Here is a 17,891-nt window from a genome sequence, read left to right on the forward strand (position 1 = left end):
TCTACTTTTGCAATTACTAAGGGAGTATTATGTAGCCACTGAAAATCCCATCATGTTCAGAAATCCTTAAGTAGCCTGGTTTAATGTGGAAGAAGGGCTAGCAGTAATGTGTGCAGTTTTAAAAAGATTGCAGTGGAACTGAAAAGTAAACTGAGATAAGTTATGAAAATGTCACCTCTTCCCCATATTTCCCCTCCAAAAAGCAAAGTCCTCACAAGAAAGCCTCACCTTTCCTTGATAGATTCATTCCTAATTGCTTCCAGTCCATAATTACTTTGCTTGATTCCTGTACGAATCCTCTTTCTGCTCTGCTTTCTACTTTTAGTTTATTACTAATGCCACTGTTGTTTTTCCCTCTTTCATTGCCTCAATCATGTCTCACACTCAAGAGAAATCCCTTCATTGCTTTACTGTCTCCTCCTGTTTCAAGATGCTACGTTCTCTTCCTTAATGGGTACTGCCTCTTCCAATTCCTCTTGCTTTGCTGCTCTTCTCACCTTCAGTCTTTGTTGATTCAGTGTTGCTCCTTATGCTCAGAATAATCCTCCACTTTCTGCCAAGCATCTTCCTCCCTCTCTCCAGTTCACACTGTTCATTTTTCCCTTGCTCTTGACTTGAGCTGTGCATAGTCACTTTGCATCATTTTACCAATGGGAGTATAAAAAGCACAATTACATCAAGGAATGACAGCATACATCTCCTTTAATTGCTGAATGTGAGAGCTGTCACTTCTCAACATACCTATTAAAAGCAAGCATGAAATGTGGTCAGAAGTCTCATGATTTCACATAAAGGTGAGTGTGCTGATACAAAATGGGTTAAGGGCCAAAGCATGCTGGTGGTGAGCTACAGCTGTGAAAGCAAAGTAAGACTGTGGGAAGTTAGAAAAACTGCTTCTTTAACATGTTAGTCCGTAGCTAGGTCCTTAGTTCCACTTATCTGTCAAGAAAGTTCCCAAATCCAAAGAGAACTTCACTGAAACAAAATCTTGGAGAAAAAGATTTCCTTTTGATCTATTTGCCAAAACAGCTGCAGTCCCCTGCCCTCCTGAGAAATTCTTTGCTTCATTTTGTTTTTGAAAGGATTTACAGCCATTTGATAACCTACTAGAAATTGGCCTTAGCCAGGATTCAGCCCCTTCAGTTTGTTTCGTTCTTATTTAATAGCCTGGAGCTCAACATAGTCTGTCTTCTACTTGTCTCAGGATAGTTTGCTCCTGAAAAAGACATACGCATGCATGCATGCACACGCAGTGTAGGTCCAAAGCTGAACTGCTTTCCTTGCTGCTGCCACCTAACAGGTAAAAGTATCTAAAGATCTGCTGTGAAGGTTGCCCAGATCTTGATTTTTACAGGTCCTGGAAGAGTTCTGCAGACTGAGTAATGCAGCTCTGCATGTCCTTGCACGTGTTCCCACAGTACACACTTGATGAGATGTGGCCCCACAGAAAGCAGGGCTTGTGGAGTGGTCACTCTCACTGTGCCCTTGTTCAGCAGTTAAGGCATTCAGGGAGGAGGAAACTCAGGTTCTGGTCCTTGCTGTCAGGACTAATTATTTTATTATCTGCTGTGATTGTTTCTGCAGTTTCTCTTGAGCAGTCCCAGTAGTGCCTCTTGTCACGTAGCTGGCACATGCTGCATTAGTTCATCACAGGTGATGCTACCGCATGTGAGAAGCAAGGGGTGGTATTATCAGCTCTGCTCTTAGAGAATGGCTGGGAAACAGCTCTGTGTAGGAGCAGATGTAGGCGCTGAGTTTCCTAAGAGGGGACCAGGGTTTGACTCTATCCTTTGGCTGGTTCTAGGCAGCTCCCCACTCAGTGCACAGAAGGGTCTTTGGCCTTCCAGAGACCCTAATTTTTCCTGTGTACTATAGCAGAGATCCAGCACCCTCTGTTTCAGTATTTAGAGCTCCCATCTAAATGGTTAAATGTGGCAGCACCTAACTTTTGGGCATTTAATCATTTATCTCTCTTGGATTCAAGCAGAACACCAGAGTTGCATTGCTGTAGTGTGGTCGTACAAGATGTGACAGTGTGTGTTCTTCATAAAGTAATATAAGTAAAATATTTAACAAGATTTTTGTTTGTTACCACTGCAACAATTAATACTGACAGCCTTAAACCTATCCTTTCATTGTATGGCCTCAGTTCTGCAATGTTTGTGTTCTATTTCTGAAGCAAGGGCCAGCAACTCTGTTGAAAAGATGTAGCACTTTTGGAAAGATGCTGTTGGAGAAAAAGACCAGGCAGGCACAGCATATGAAGTTCCTCTTTTTGTCACACTCTCAAAATTAAGAACCCCAGAGCAAAGCCAAGTTTCCGAAGGCACTGCACCTGTGGATCTCATCCTCGGCCTCCTTTCCTGACAGTCCCTTCAGTTCCTTGCTCTGTCCTAAAGCTTCCCAACCTCTCTCTGGCCTCCTGTGTCCTCCACGGGTTTGTCTAGGCTGGTTGACTGGTCTGGGTTAGCTACTGCCAAAAATGTGGTGGCAACACAGTGGCTAACAGCTGGGTCCTGTTTCGAGGAAGTAATTTGAATTGCTCAGTTTCTACTCAGCCACTGATTTTCATGAAATTTTTATGAGCACCATGATACACGTGCTCTAAGGTATCTGTTAACTTGATATCCCTCTATTGAATGTGGCTGAAGTCAGCTAGCATGTTTTACAGTTAAGGGACAGGAGGGAGACCAACAGAAGAGAGAAATCAAATGAGCCTCATTTCCATAGAAAGCCTGATGGATTTGGGCTGGTGGGAAAGGGTTGGCTACTCTAAGATGTAGGTGGCAAACTAGAGAATGCTTCTAACTTAATTCAGATAAAAATCAGCTTTAAAGAGAGGCCACTTTCTCCTTCAGCTTACAACTTTTTTTACACTGGTCTCTCCTTTCCTGCTGCTGAGTGTAGATGCTGAAGTGTCTGAAGTTACAGAATTTACAACAAACTGATTATCCATCAGTTTTTTCATGCGATTATACCTGTGCACTAAATACAAACTTAAGTAAGATAATCTGTACTGTTAAGGGAAATGGAGTAGTAAGATATTTAAGGATCAAAAGTTTTACTTAAATAGAATTCTGCGTTCTACTCAGTCACTTTTGTAAGTCAGAGCTCATTTAACATTTCAGCATGTTAAACATTTAATATTCAGATTAACTTTTTTTTTCATTTTCAACAATTGAAGTCAAACAGCTAGATTGTAATAGTTAGAAATGACCAGTTTGACTGTATATTCTTTCAAAACTGTGATAGTACTCCCTTACAGATATTCACAGCAACAGACTACTATCATTCTAAAACTCAGTGAGACCAAATGTGTTGGGCAATTTATTTTCATGTACTGGCCTAGAAGAGAGAGATTTTTCCATATGCAATAGATTTAACATGAAATTCACTGACTTCTAACTGTGTGAGTTTAACAGAAATTACTCATTTGAGAGAGAATATACACCTGCTGCAGCATGCTGTACCAAAGAATTTACATTAACTCTTGTAGTGTTTTTTTTTTTCCTCCTTAACTGTTTGGGGAGAATTATATGGGTTTGTTTCCAACTTCCAAGTATTAGGAATAAATGTATTCTCTGAAATGGTATTGATATTATTATTTTTTTTTTTTGTCTAACAATTAATAGCTTTGCTGTAGGAAGCTTGCTTGAAAACCTGTCTTTCACATATATTTAAAGACAAAAATGCTCCATACTCATTTAGATCTATCTGGTATGTTGCAAGGCATACTGAACAGGATTTAGCCAGATACAGGTACCTGCATAATCTCGACTGCTAGGATTGACCCACTTACTTATTCTTACAGGACAGAACTGCTGTTTCAACCTGGGAAATTGTGGAAGGAGGTCAAGCAGAGCAGAGGAATGAGAAAAAAAGCTGATCCTTCATCACTGGACTTTTTTTTTGATTGCAGTTACTTTCAGAACAGTTGTAAATACTAATTTCCAAATAAAATCTTCAGAACAGAATGGCTAACAAACAAAGCTGTAACATAATTTGAACAAAAATGACCATGCTGTTAACTCAGTAAATACAAGAATTTAGCTGTTACTTTGACTCTCAATTGGTGTATATATGGTGGAGGCTTCACAAGCATCCAAAATATGCTGCAGTTCAGAAGCAGCAGTGTTGTCTAACACATGCCTCAGGATATTCCAATGCAGGAAATGTCTCAGCCCCAATTGCTGCCTGGTCTGCATTTGCACACTGTTTTGCTGAGCTGGCACTGAGAACTAAAAAACAGAGGCAGAAACTTACTCCCATCTGTGCAGGTGAGAACACTAGTTCAAACAACTTGTTCAGGCATAGAAGGAGGTAATGCTTCTAGCCTTGAAGTATTTCCATGGTCCAGTGTTGCTCATTTGACTCTGTGAAATCTTTAAGTATATTAAAATGCTAAGCACCTACCTGTAAGGCTTAATGTATTCTCAGTTTGCTTTTGCACAAAATACATTGAGATCTCCCTAACACTGGAAGCACAGCAGGTTCAGGATCTGTTCATCAAAATTCGAAAGTAATAATTAGTACATTTAGTGTATTACCTGTTTGGTTATTAATTCTTCTGTAAAATAAGTAATCTGCATATATTTCATAGAGGTGAATGAAATCAACTGTAACATACTTGTCCAAGACTAGACAAAGGATCAAGGATGAGGAAAGGTCATCAGTTTGGATCAGTGTTAAGCATCAGTACTGAAAATAAAATGGCTGTTACATGTTTTATGTTAAAAATCCATACAGGCAAAAGCATGCCTTAAGTCACACAAAAGAACAATAGAGCATACTTTTTTTGTCCTGTTTCCTTTAAAAGATTAACTGGATGGGGTGGATGCAGGGAGATGCACAGGATCCTGCCTTCAATGTTAGAAACTCAGCCAATAGCATATAGCTTTCCTATGTAGTATGTACTTCCCTACTGGTGCAAATACTTTAATGTCCAAATCAATTTGTGAAAAGATGGGGGAAATAAGAACATGGGCTCATATATAAGGAATTTCTTTTGGAAACTATAGTTCCCACAAGTAATCAGTTCAGAAGGATAAAAACTTTTTTATATGGTTAAGCAGGGAATAAAATCTGTAGTTGTTTCTGCTACCTTTGTGGTTACCAATACTTCAATAGAAAGCAGGGGAACTCTTCATTATGAACACTTAAGTAGATGCTTATTTGATACTGCTTGTATTTTAAATTTGTTATTGGCTGTATTGTCTTCACCAGTAGTAAACTAGAATGAATGACAAACACTTTCCCTCCAGAAGTTTGGTCAACTTCTGTGGGGAAATATAATTAGACCATGAAACACAGTTTGATGAAATATAATTACACCAATAACACACCAAACACAGTATGCACCACAGTTTATCTGCTATATTTTTATTTCCTATGGAAAGAAACTGCTACATTTCCAGAATGTTGTAAAATTAAATTGTAACAATATGTATACATTGGTGAATAACAAAGTTGCAACTTTTGTGTAGATTTAAAACCAACACTGTGGATTGAAATCTGTACTGATCTCAGTTAATTGATTTGGCTTTGCCTACAAATGCAATTTTGAAATAATACCATTGATGTTCCAAATACAAAAATGCTTGTTTTTTTTGTTTTTTTTTTTAAACAAAGTCAGTAGCTGTTTTAAAATCAGTTTTAACTTTATGATTTTATTTAGAAGGACTCAGGCTTCTCAAATAGTTTCAATGGGAGAAACAATAGTAGCGTATTTTCCTCAAGGATGTAGACAGTTTACAAAACTGCTTAAATTAAACACTGAAAATCCAGCTTTTATGAGTAGACAGTTGCTCTAATCTAAAAAGTCTGTGAACCCTCATAGATCAAAATGAGCAAATATTTTAAAACCTGCTTTAAAAATAGGCATCTGGTTTTAAAAAGAAAAAAAAATGCATTGGGGTGAGGTAGTAGTCACAGTGCATCCAGAAGTATTTATTATAAGGGCAGGAGGGAAATATTCAGAGTAGCCTTTATGATTTCAGATTTTTTTTTTTTTTTTTTTTTTTTTTTGTGGGAAGCTATTGCAAGGGATGAAAATGCAATCTGACTAGTATGCATGACACCATAGTCCAGTCTAGAATTAGATCACTGGAAGAGTGGTTGAAATGAATATATAACATCTACTGTAATAACTAGACACTTCATATGCTTGTTCCTGTACTCTGAGTATGTACACTCAGTTCTAGACTGTAGGTTTAAATGGTAGTATACACTACCAGACCTTATTGAAGTTTCTGTAAATGTACGTTGAATGAATGTGCCCCTCTTTCCATACTGGTTCAATCCTTATAACTTTAGACTGAATTTCCAAAAATTTAAGAAATAGTATTGTGCAAAAAATCCCACACAACTTCCTCTTTGCATCCAAGTCATCAGCTCTGCTAACAAGTCAGAAATGGCCATGCCACTAGAAGAAGTGCTGTCTCCATGTTGATAATAAGAGCAAAAAACCTATAAACCCAGTTGCTGAAACTCAGAGCTCAAGCTCCTACCACTGTTTTCCTATTCCTACCTTTAGCTTGCAGTATATGACTGCCTATGTACACTAAGATTGTACAAACAGGTGCAGCTGTCTGCCTTTTGTTCAATAAATATTTTTTGCTGGTTGACAAATAGCCGCATATGCACATGTACGCTGATGGTCTCAGAGCTCTAGTTCACCAGGCAATTTGTAACATTGTAACAGCACTTACCTAACTGAACTGGTCAAACTCTCATTGATAATGGAAGAGGCATCACTAAGTTTCTCACCATACCCAGTACCTACTGCTCCAAACGATAATTTCACAAGGTTTATTATATTCAGTTCTAGATGACTTGAGAGCAGCTGAAGAAATATAAAGTAAAACTTTCTCAGGTAAGAACAATTATTGTTTAATACTAATATACCTATAGTATGTCCTTATTCTGAAGTGGGGGATTTTTTTTTTTTTTTTTTCAAAAAACCCCCGACAAATTATATTGCAAGAGGGGATGTATTGTCAAAATGAATCCTGCCTCTGGGGCTGGGAATGGACAAAAGCAACTAATTACATTCAAAATCTAAAGCAACTCTCATGCATTCCCTTTCCAAAGAGGCTTTTTTTTTTTTTTTTTAAGTGAATATATTAGCATGACGAAAAATGAAGTGCAATAGCTAATTCTAGACACAGAGTCTAAGAATGAAATCATGACAACCTTGTTGTGAGCCAAGAAATTCAATTGAGCTGGTGGAAGTTTTACTTTCATCTAAATATCAAGTGCATTTTTTTTTTTGCAGTTCACACTTTAGTTATTGCTCAATAACTATGAAAAAGAACAAAGGAATACTTTCAGTTTAGTTTTATTATATTATAACAGATCTGCAACTACAGCTTATTTCAGCCAAAACATTTTTGTATTCCAAACTCTTAAAAAATATCTACATTAATCATATTTTCTATTCTTAAAAATAAAAAAAAAAAAATCTACCTAGCATACCAATGCTGCTACAGCACTTGAAAGGGTGCATTACTTATGTAAATTCTACTGTAAATGTAATTATTCTTGCAGTCATTGTTCTTCCTTTTCTTCCCGTCTGCTGCTTTGGCTTCAGGTTTCAAAAAGTTTGTTAAAAGCTGTTCCAACTTCTGAAACCATATCAGAGGCAGTCATTGAACGTCCGAATTTTTGAAAGGCTTGGTTGTTACATTGCCTTGTGAGAGAGCAAGCTCCAAATGCAGCCACTAGAAACGGATTTTGACTAAAAGGGAAAAAAAAATTATAAACAAAATCTGAACATTTTTTTCTAAAGCAGAGTCTTGTGTAATTCCTAAGGCTAATAATAAAATAGGAGAGCTGAACTCAGTTAGCTGAAATACATGATACGGTGGCATGTAACTTGGCATTGACATCGCTTGCATGCACAAAGTTGTACTACTTTACAGTAGTAAAGTACAGTAGTACAGTACTTTTACAGTACTACTGTACTTCTGAGATTCTCCAGTCCCTCTACTTTTGTTGCCATGGTGGACATAATCTTTGGACCCATACATGTTTGTCAGCATTGTAGGGAAGATCTTTTAAGTAAGATTCTTGTATTGCAGAGCATTTTTCTCTGAATTTTTTCTAAAAGAGATTTCCCTTCCCACGGCATAGCACATAACTGAATGAGAAACAATACCATGGCTGAAGGGTGCAAAAGAAAAATATACTTGCTAAAAATGAGTAAACAGGTGTTCCGTGTCTAGTTTTACCTACATAAAAACTTCCTTTCCTTCAGAGGGATACTAAAATCTCACTTAGCAGTCTTTTAACTCCCTTTTCTTCCCTCTCGTTGAGTAACTTACTGTAGTTTTATATGGCACAAATGCTCACAATAGGCAATTTTACACAGGGCCATAGTCACTGCTCTGAGGCAGGAGAGGATGACCAATGTGTAGCTTCAAGCTATCTTTCCCCTCATGCAAAAATGAGTCTCTACCATGGTGCTCTGAGGTCCAGCACACATCCTTCTTCCCCACAAAGAGGCTGGGAGCTTCTTTGTGGTGGGCCTGAATCCCTTATGCACCTGCATTGGTATAAGAGTGCTTAAAAATGGGGTGGCTCAGGCAACTGTCCCCATCTCAGGTGGCCCACAAGAAATATACTTTTCTTCCTCTGTTGCCTTGTGCTTTAACTTCTTAATTTCCTGTCACCACAGGCAACAGAGGGGGCCTGATCTCAGAGACCGCGCTGGGCTCAGGGACCACCAGGTTGGTGCCTTACACGGTCAATGAGAAGATGCATAAATTCCCCAGTGAGTGCACTGAGGGTCATTGTATTTCATTAGATCAGCTTCAAACGGGTGCAAACAACAGAAATTAAGGCACCTTCTCCTCATGCCACCCTACAACGCCTTTAAGAGCTGCCAGTGATGGTGGCACTGAGCTGCCTTCTCCAAGGCACTTGCTCACTGCCCAGGCTGGGGCAGCCATTTCTGCTGCCTTGATGGCACCAGAGCAAAGTCAAACAACTGCAGAATAAATAAGCGGCCAGCCATGGGCTGTGGCTGCTGACTGCTTACAAACCACACAGAGCTCAGTCCAGGCTGGGTTACAGTTGGCCATAAGTCACTGAAGACCTACTGATCTCTGTGTAAAGTAACAGTTTTGCGAAGGATCACTATATAAATCACAGGCAAAGCAGAATGTGGGTTTAAGCTTAGGTGTTAGCAGGGCAGCTTCCTTTCCCCTGAAAACAGCAACTTCATACACTCATCAAGGTGCAGGAATGAACACTTGAGTCATCTTAAGAATCACAATCCTGCATGCCCAAATACTGCTCTGAAACAAGAATTGTGCATAGACTTTTGGGCTCAAGACAGCTTAAGGTTTTGCACCTATTTCTAAGGCTACCAGATAACCAATTTATTACATACCATATTCCATCACCTTAGCATCCTGCCTATTTACTAAAGTGAATCCTATGTACTATACCATTAGATGCCAAAGCAATCTTAACCTGTTTTAAGATCCTCCTCCATACAAATCCATTTTGAAACAAGCCAGCCAGCCACAAGTGTGGGAGGACTAGTTGGACTGCCTACAGTGCAATCTATCAGCTGAAGCCCTGAGTCACTGAAATCAAACAGCTTCTCCTTTCCTGGAGGACACTCAATAAAAGCATTGCAGGTTTTTGAGAAAAGTCACCTTAAGAATGCCACAGGAGGCACAATGTAGTGCTGATGCCAATTAGATTCTCCCACTTTCCTTCACCTACAAAGTAAAGGGAGTTCTGAGGGGACTGTTTGGAAAAGCCACAGGAGCCCAAATCAGGAGAGCAGCAGTAAAACGTCTTGGGGATCATAAGCTACGTTCGTTAACTCTCCAAAGATCTGGTCTGTTGTATTCCATGCAAAAATGAAGTCGCAGTTACTCCTTTAGTGGCAGCTGCAACTTCAGACACACAGACAAGCCTGGTCTCATTTTTCATCCTGGGCATGTCAAACTTCTCAGCATGTTTAAGTCTGGTTCAAATGGTCTCTCACTCCTACTGGGGAACCTAATACCATGCTCTAACAGTAACACAAGCACAGATTAGGTAACTCCTATGGATGCATGTATGCATCTGCATGTAGCATGTGAAAGATTACAACACACTTCTTCATTCCTGTAATGTCAGCAAGAAATCATACCATTAAACAAAAAGAGCCACCACCAGAAAAAGCAAACAAATTATGGTGAGCAAAATGCAAACTTAGAATAAAAAAGAAATAAAATCTGAAAGGAAGTTCAAATGTTCAGGAATGCAGAAAAAAATAATTGGAAAGCCTATGAGACAACTGAATTAAAAGGAAGGGAGCAACTATAGAATATAAAGACATTACATAATTCTTAGTTTATATTCTGGGAACAAGGAGATGATCATTACATTTGAAAATTAACAAACCAACTAGAGAAAGATAAAAACTGGAGCAAGGATCTGGTGACTGCTGCAGACAGCCACACGCAGTGGCAGACCAACAAAACAAAACTCAGATGCACAAAGAATTGGACAGAAGCTCTGAAAAACAGAAGCCTCAACAAAAACAATAAGTCAGCTATATGCCTTAGCTTCAATACTGTGTTCAGCCCTGGATATCTTCTCTCAAAACAAATACCCCTGAGATTGAAAGGATTCACAAAGGAATGAAAAGATACCTAGAAAAAGAGAGAAACTGCCATATGAGCAAATAATGAAAAGAAAGCCTTGGGAAGAAACAAATAATAAAATGGTAATATCAAAACAAATGTTTTCAGCAAAGAAACAAAACACTCCAAACTGACTTCTCATATAATCTATGATCTCATACACTAAAAAAACTAGAGGAACATGCAATCATACTAAGAGCTAACATATTTAAAAGTTACACAGGAAAATCTTTTTACTTGGTGAACAACTTCTGGATTGACAGACAAATTATTGACAGCAAGAGTGAAGCAATAGTTTTTTTTTTAAACAGGAGTATTTAGACTAAGGAGAACATCTGCAGCTCATTACTTACTTGGAACAGAGACTGGTATTCCCTGACTGCTTGTGCCAAGGTTCTTTCTGATTTTCTTTAAAGCAGCTGCTTTGACAGAAAGGCTACAGGACTATATGGACCAACTAGTCTGGCAGGGATTGACAATTTAACAAGAGAGCAGACAGTCATCTGCAAGTGCAAGGCTGCTTTATATATGAGCAAAATGGAGTGATTGTCCCTTTAAACAGTCACCCTCTTTGAAATTATATTTTATTTGCAAGTCTCAGCTTATATGACTTACTGTATTCCTTAGCTACAATGCAAGATAATTCATCAAATTACAGAAATAAAACTAAATGACAACTTTTTTGTAATATAGGAATATTACTAGCAGTGACTGCCACTTATTTAGTCTTCATACTTTCTGCCTAGATTCAATTATTTTGAAAATACACACCCCATACATAAGTGTCCTTGGAACTGAGCCACATTCATATTCTTCTTCTGCCTCAAACTTGGGAGATGTTAGATTACTGAAAAACTTGTCTTATTAAACTGAAACTGTTATACTGAGTCCTCTAGAACATACATTTTAAGAAGTACATGTTTACCTTAGTCCTAATTACTCCCATTTCAGTTGGAAATTTCTATAGCAGATCTACAACAGTTGTCATAGAGGAACACAGACTGACAAGAATTAAGAAGTTAGTTTTTAATATTCATACCCATTTGTTTTTTCTGCTCCAGCAAGAAATGCCCAGTGTGCTAAGACTCCAAGAGAACCTGAAAGGAGGTCCCCCTGTCCACCACATCTTCGGCTGCTTCCTTCATGACTGCATACAAGTACTAAAAAAAAACCAAACCAAAAACAGTCATGTTCATTTTTCCTCCATTTACAATGACACCACTGTAGCTGCAAAGGCTAATGTCTGAAGAAATCCACAGAAAGCAGCACATGCTGAAACAAACTGTTCTTAAAAAACAAAAATGCATCAGCATTTTAAAAATACTTTTCCAATCACTTTTCAATCCTTTATGAATAACTTCTCACAACGTGTACACATTACTTTTTCCACTTTACTCAGACTGCACAGAAGACTCAGTCACTAATCAATTTAGTGATTCATGTTTACATATGCTATTGGTACTGCCATTGTAAGCATCAGCCTCTAACTAGACCAGATACCTCTACCAAGCCATTATACAAACACAGCTCTCCAGAGTCTCTGACCTTCAGAGCTCACAAGTGTAAGACAAGGTGTTTTACAAAGAGCAAATGCAGAAGAATATAACTAAAAAAACCCAAACCTGCCATGCGCATCAGAGAGAAACTTTACTGAAAGCATTCTTTTCCTTAGGCTTTGTAAAAGCAATATGTAAAAAGAGACCTCTTTTTATTGTGCATCAACAATGTCGTGAGCGTGCATGTGTGTTTCTGTCAGCAATATTGCTGTGGATAGGCTAGATCAGAGTATCAGATGTTGCATTTCTACTTTGAATATACAAAGGTTCTTGGTCAAACTGACCTCTTTGTGGAGCTTCAGCTATGAAGGACATGGAAATGGTTTCACTAAATTGAACTCCCTTGTCCTTCACTCTCAATAAGCCCAAGGAGGAAGTCATAGGGATACACAAAGCATACAAAAAGAAAACAGCATCAATTCTGCCACCCTTCTCCAAACTCTCCTATGAGTATGCATCTATGCTTAGCTTTCCTTCTTGCTGCTTTGAAGAGATGCGCAAAGAACTTATTTTTCTCTCCTAGCAGAAAGGAAGATCTTGGTAGTGTAAATGGTGGCCAAGTAGTGAACCTTAGCATCTCAGCTGCTAGGGTCTCCAATCCAGGAGTACACAAACAATCCTTTCAAATAGGAGAGCAGTATCTTGGGTCAACAGCTCCTATTTCAATTTTTTGAAGTTGCTTAGATGGGGTTTCTCCAAGATGTGTGAATAGTGCAGCCCAGGTGTTACAGAGGGAATATTATTTTTTATTCAAAAGGAACCATGACTTTTAGATAGTGGGAAAATCTGCATGAAAAATGAAGGACATGCAGGTAAACCTTCTTAAAAAGCAAGATGTAAAATACTACATATCACAATCAAACCATTTCCAGCTCATTTGCATAGTTCATTTCTGCTTTTTGTTACTGAGTGCAGCAAAGATTGTACTTCATTTCTGTCTCCTACCAATTCTTCCAGCAGTAATTGCTGGGCTCATCAGGCCAGGCAGTTGTGCATTTTTGCTGCCACTGAGAGGGCAAAGATTCATTAGTCACTATGAACATAGCAGACACCACTGCAGTGTTCCCAGCAGTTAATTTTCCCATTCACTCTTCTCCCCTCCCAACCCCCAGTCCCAAATTAAGATTCTGGCTGTGTTTCTCAGTGAATAGTAGTTAATGTCAAATTTCACAAATGCAATGCTTTTCTGAGTTAGCTTTTTTTTAAAAAAAATACAGTGCATTGGAGAAATTACCTCTAATTCTGCTACTTTGAAGATGGTATCTCACAGGATTTTCACTTTGAGGTCTTGAACTCCTGGCAGGAGGCAGGATGGAAATCCTCTGTTCGAAAGCTTTGAGGCCTTCTGACTGACAGCTGAGCACAAGCCCCTGCTTATTAGCTGTGTGTCACCATCTGCCTCTGTTCTGTAATTCTGTAGCCCCACAACCTTCCAGTCAGTTTTGAACTGTATAGGAAAGCAAGAGCTCCTCAAACTAGGCCAATTATAAAACTCTGCTGCAAAAAAAGTGGTCTTTTGTTTGCGTGTGTGTGGTTTTTTTTTTTTAATAAGTCTCAAATATGTGCAGACTACCTCACAAGCAGCAACAAAAGCAGACCTTTGTACTGTGCACAGAGATGCTGGAAAACAAATCCATGCAATAGCTTCAAAGAAGCAGAATTACAGGAAACTCGCTTGAATGAGGGGGAAAGGTATAATGCTTGGAGAATTCTGCACAGTGCCCTGCTCAGTTCCTCAAAGAACATCTCAAAATAAAAGGATGATGAACATTACAACAGGCAGTGTGAAAAGCAGTGAAAAACTTCTCTGAACAATAGCTACTGTTAAAGAGCTTTTAAAATAAAAGAAGGAATGCCATACAACCAACAAGACAAACTGGCACGCTGCCAAATCCACAAAGGACAAAGACTTCATGATGCTTTTCCCAACGTTTTCCCAGAACAATAAAACCAAACTGGTGTCTTCCCCCCGCACACCAACCTGGCATCCCCTACTAAACGTCTGTGACCCACTGGCTGGATCAAGCAGTTCCTTAGAGACCACACGGCTGACCTCCTTCTATGCTGCACTGAGCAGCGACAACCCGTGGCAACTTTTCAAGACTGTTATTAGATGGACGTGACTGAATAGTCGACGATGATGCCAAAAAGACAGATAGTTCTTTTCCCAGGGAAGAAGGAGGATGATGTATTTACATGAGGACGAAGTATTTCTCAGCCCATTGCTTAGTGAGGTAATACCACATTAAAGTAACGGTGAACGCTTAAAATGAAAGGCCTCAAAGATCTGACTCTTCAAGCTCTAGGAGAGCTGAGGAGATTGAGGTGACTGAATCCTGAACAACAGGGAAACTGCTAAGACTGAAATCACCATAATGTGTCCATGTTGAAAGAGAGCAATCAGAGCCACTTTAGGTCAATTAGTCTGACATCAATCCAAGTCAAAATAAAGGAGAAGTTCATCTATAGTTCAACTGAGAGACCTTAAGAGCCAGAAACACAGCCAATGCCAGTCAAATTGGCTGGGCAGGGTGGGAGGTGTTCTGTTTTGTTTTTTAATAGGTCTTGGCAACCAAATCTGATGTCATTATTTCACAAAGTGATGAGCTGAAAAAATAACTAAGTACATTTAATAGACAGACTTTTAATGGAAATTGATTTATGCCATATAATTTTCTGAAAAAAACCAGCCAAACAAAAAAACAAAACCCAACTCCCTAGCAGTTATCCATGAAGCATACATAAACCATAGTAAGAAATGGCTAGCTCAAACAAAAAACATTATCACTCAGGAAATGACTGGTGAAGTATGGCAAAGGAGATCTGCTACAGTCAGAACAACCACAGCCCTATGCAATAGTTTCCAAAGTAAGCTCGGCTATTAAATTGCATGGGCTTTGCAGATGCACATAAATATTACCAGAGCTGTATGCAACAAATACATCTCAGTCATATGGAACTACCTGGATTTCTTGCTTACCTAAGTTCATTAAAACAATTTGCACTTAAATATGAGTGAAACAGAAACAAAAAAAAGAAGGTTACCATAGTGACAGAATCCTGGAAAGCAGAAACTCAAGAGTTATAATGTACTAAACAATTCCAAACTCTATCCCAGACTTCTTGGGGAATTACGGTCAAGTCATTTAGTAGCTCTCATATACCTCAGGCCATAAAATAGGATATCATCACTCCCTTTTCAGCATGCCTTGGAGATAAGATAAACGTTAGCATTTGGGGAAGCATTCAAACCACAACATCATGCTTAGCTACACTACCAACAAGTTTTAAAATAAAGAAGTTTCCAATCTAAACTGTGCTGGCAGATCAAAACCCAAAAGAACATGTACACTTAATTAAAAAGCCTTTTATATAACTGAAAATAGCTGGTCTCTCCTTAAACTAAAAAAATAATTTAGTACTTTTGCTGGGATCGAGTACTGTGAGTTAACAGGGAAGCATTAATTCAGATATGGCTATACACAAGGCAGCCTTACTTACAAAGTGAGCTTCTAAACATATATTACAGTCAGAAAACCAAATGACCATGTACTGCAAAAAGTAACATGTCCACATGTTCTTGATTTATAACATTCATAATAGTGAACAAAACAGAGATTAATTTTTGATGTTTTTATTTAGATCATAACGTGTGAAATATGGGAAAGCTAGGTAAGACTAAAACTTAATACTGCTGATGATAAAGAAGGCTAACACACCTAAGTGAAATATCACATTTAATGAGGCTGCAGACCAAAAGATAGCTAGGAGATTAAGGTTTTATACTTGAATCTTGGATGTCCTGAACAGGTTCGCTGTACTTGTTTCCCTCCATCCACAAAGCAGGAATAATTACACTTATCCATCTCCTAAAGTGCTCATGAATCCATTCATAAAAGGTACACTCATTCTGACTTCTGATATGATCCAACTAGATTAGATAGCTAACGTCAGCTAACCCCCAGCACAACAAATAATCTTATGCCTTTTAATTAAAATGAGATTACAACTTCTATGCAAAACAACATAGCTATCAAGGACCATTTTGCTTCATCAAATGGAAGATTCAGGTTTAGACCATTATCAGAGCTTGACTAAAATCTTTTACTGATATAAATCTCTAACCTGACAGCTACCCATACTTGTAGAAATTTATCTTTTTCCTTTTGCAAGTTAGTTCACAAAAGCACACAGCTGGAGATTGTGGACTCCCAGAAACATGAACCTGAGTGAAAAAGGACAGCAAAACCAATATTAATGAGGAGGGCTGGAGAAATCACTCAACTGATGTGGAAAATGTAAGTTGGCTTTCATATAAAGGGTGTTTATACTGTTATACTCCCTAATCACACTTTTAAAACTTAGATAGGTCCTTGAGTGTGAGACACTATGCAATTGAAGCTAAAAGAAAATAATCCAAATCTTATTTTACTTTTCTTGGATAGGTGCAAGAGCCTATCCAAGAGGATGACCAGTGATGCAGAATAACATCAGAGAGACAAAAGGCTGGGCTGTGCATGCAACGAAAACACGGTGGCACTGTGGACAGGGAACACAACCTCCCTGTTTTGCTCAGTCTGCAGAAGCAGAAATGGAGCTGAAGGTATTGCCTCCAAGTTAAAACAAAGGCAGAATCTACTGGGCAGCTGGACACCATAACAGCTTTTATCTAAGTGAGAGTGGGACTGGCAAGCACTGAATAGCTTCCTCTCTACTTGTATAGGGAATGAAAGGTTGAAATTATAAGCACTGCCTGGGGATTTATGGCAATGGCTAGCTTTTTACCCCGTATTCAGCAGCAGACACTCCCTCTCACACGCTTCTTTGCTTCTCTTGACCACAGATGCAGCTGGGCAACAGAAGAGGAAACTATGTTTGGCTACTGGCTCCAGGTAAAAGTAGTCACAGGCAGATGCTGGCTAGTTACTCATGAAGACTGCCTTTTGGAAGGGAGAGGAGAGGATGAACAGAGGTGCTAGGGAAAATACAGAAAAACTCATTTTAATAAAAAACAAACTAAAAAACACCCTACTTCAAGGACCTAACGAAATTTTAAAAATGTTAGGAACTAAGATTGGTATAACCACACTTTGTTATTGACCAGTTCTCCAAAGAATAATAAAAAGAAAACCTTAGAGAGCTGTGTCATAGTGAATAAAAGCTGATTTATCTTTTACCCATAGGTTGAGTACTCATTTCTACCCTAGTCAGTGATGGCACTGATATCACCTACCAAGAACATGGTGAAACTCATCTTTGTAGAGCAGGGAATCAACAACTGTAGACCAAGCTATAATATGAAATTGCAAAGGGAAACAGAAAAACAGTATATAAAACTTAATTTAAAATCTTTGTGATTATGTTTACAGGGCAGTTGGCAGCTCATATCTGAAACTGAGACAAATTTTAGAAAGTCCTCCTTTGTAGCAGAGGATTGTTAATGATTTCACAGAGGCCACACAGGTGATTTTATACCGATTTTAGAGCCACAAGGAACCATTTTGTTCATCTAATCTGATCTCCTCCAAAAACAAACCTCACAAGTGTCTGGAGAGTTTACAGTTTGGGAATCTATTGAAGTTCTAGGTATGTTATTCTCATAGCTAATTTCTTTGACTGTTAACAAAATCTGCCTTACTTATAATCGGAATTTATTAAGCTTCAGCATCCAATCAGAATTTGTTGTGCCATA

The 17,891-nt window shown here is 38.6% G+C and overlaps 2 protein-coding genes across 11 annotated transcripts in view; one reads left to right on the top strand and one right to left on the bottom strand.

The window, feature by feature from the left end:
- Window positions 1-4,056, top strand: part of CARS2 (cysteinyl-tRNA synthetase 2, mitochondrial) — a 50,185-nt gene extending 46,129 nt beyond the window's left edge. For all 6 annotated transcript variants that reach the window (XM_064503977.1, XM_026102467.2, XM_064503972.1 and 3 more), the window contains one exon: window positions 3,812-4,056. In XM_064503977.1, the coding sequence (XP_064360047.1) occupies window positions 3,812-3,886 (75 nt within the window). In that variant the 3' untranslated portion in view covers window positions 3,887-4,056. The remainder of the gene's footprint in view (window positions 1-3,811) is intronic.
- A 3,264-nt stretch (window positions 4,057-7,320) lies between these two features.
- The window catches only part of NAXD (NAD(P)HX dehydratase), a 51,262-nt gene continuing 40,691 nt past the window's right edge, over window positions 7,321-17,891 (bottom strand). For all 5 annotated transcript variants that reach the window (XM_064503929.1, XM_064503947.1, XM_064503924.1 and 2 more), the window contains 2 exons: window positions 11,683-11,803; window positions 7,321-7,735 (listed from right to left, as the gene is read on the bottom strand). In XM_064503929.1, the coding sequence (XP_064359999.1) occupies window positions 7,585-7,735; window positions 11,683-11,803 (272 nt within the window). In that variant the 3' untranslated portion in view covers window positions 7,321-7,584. The remainder of the gene's footprint in view (window positions 7,736-11,682; window positions 11,804-17,891) is intronic.

Source organism: Dromaius novaehollandiae, chromosome 1 (assembly GCF_036370855.1).
Source record: "Dromaius novaehollandiae isolate bDroNov1 chromosome 1, bDroNov1.hap1, whole genome shotgun sequence".
Classification (NCBI taxonomy): Eukaryota; Metazoa; Chordata; class Aves; order Casuariiformes; family Dromaiidae; genus Dromaius; species Dromaius novaehollandiae.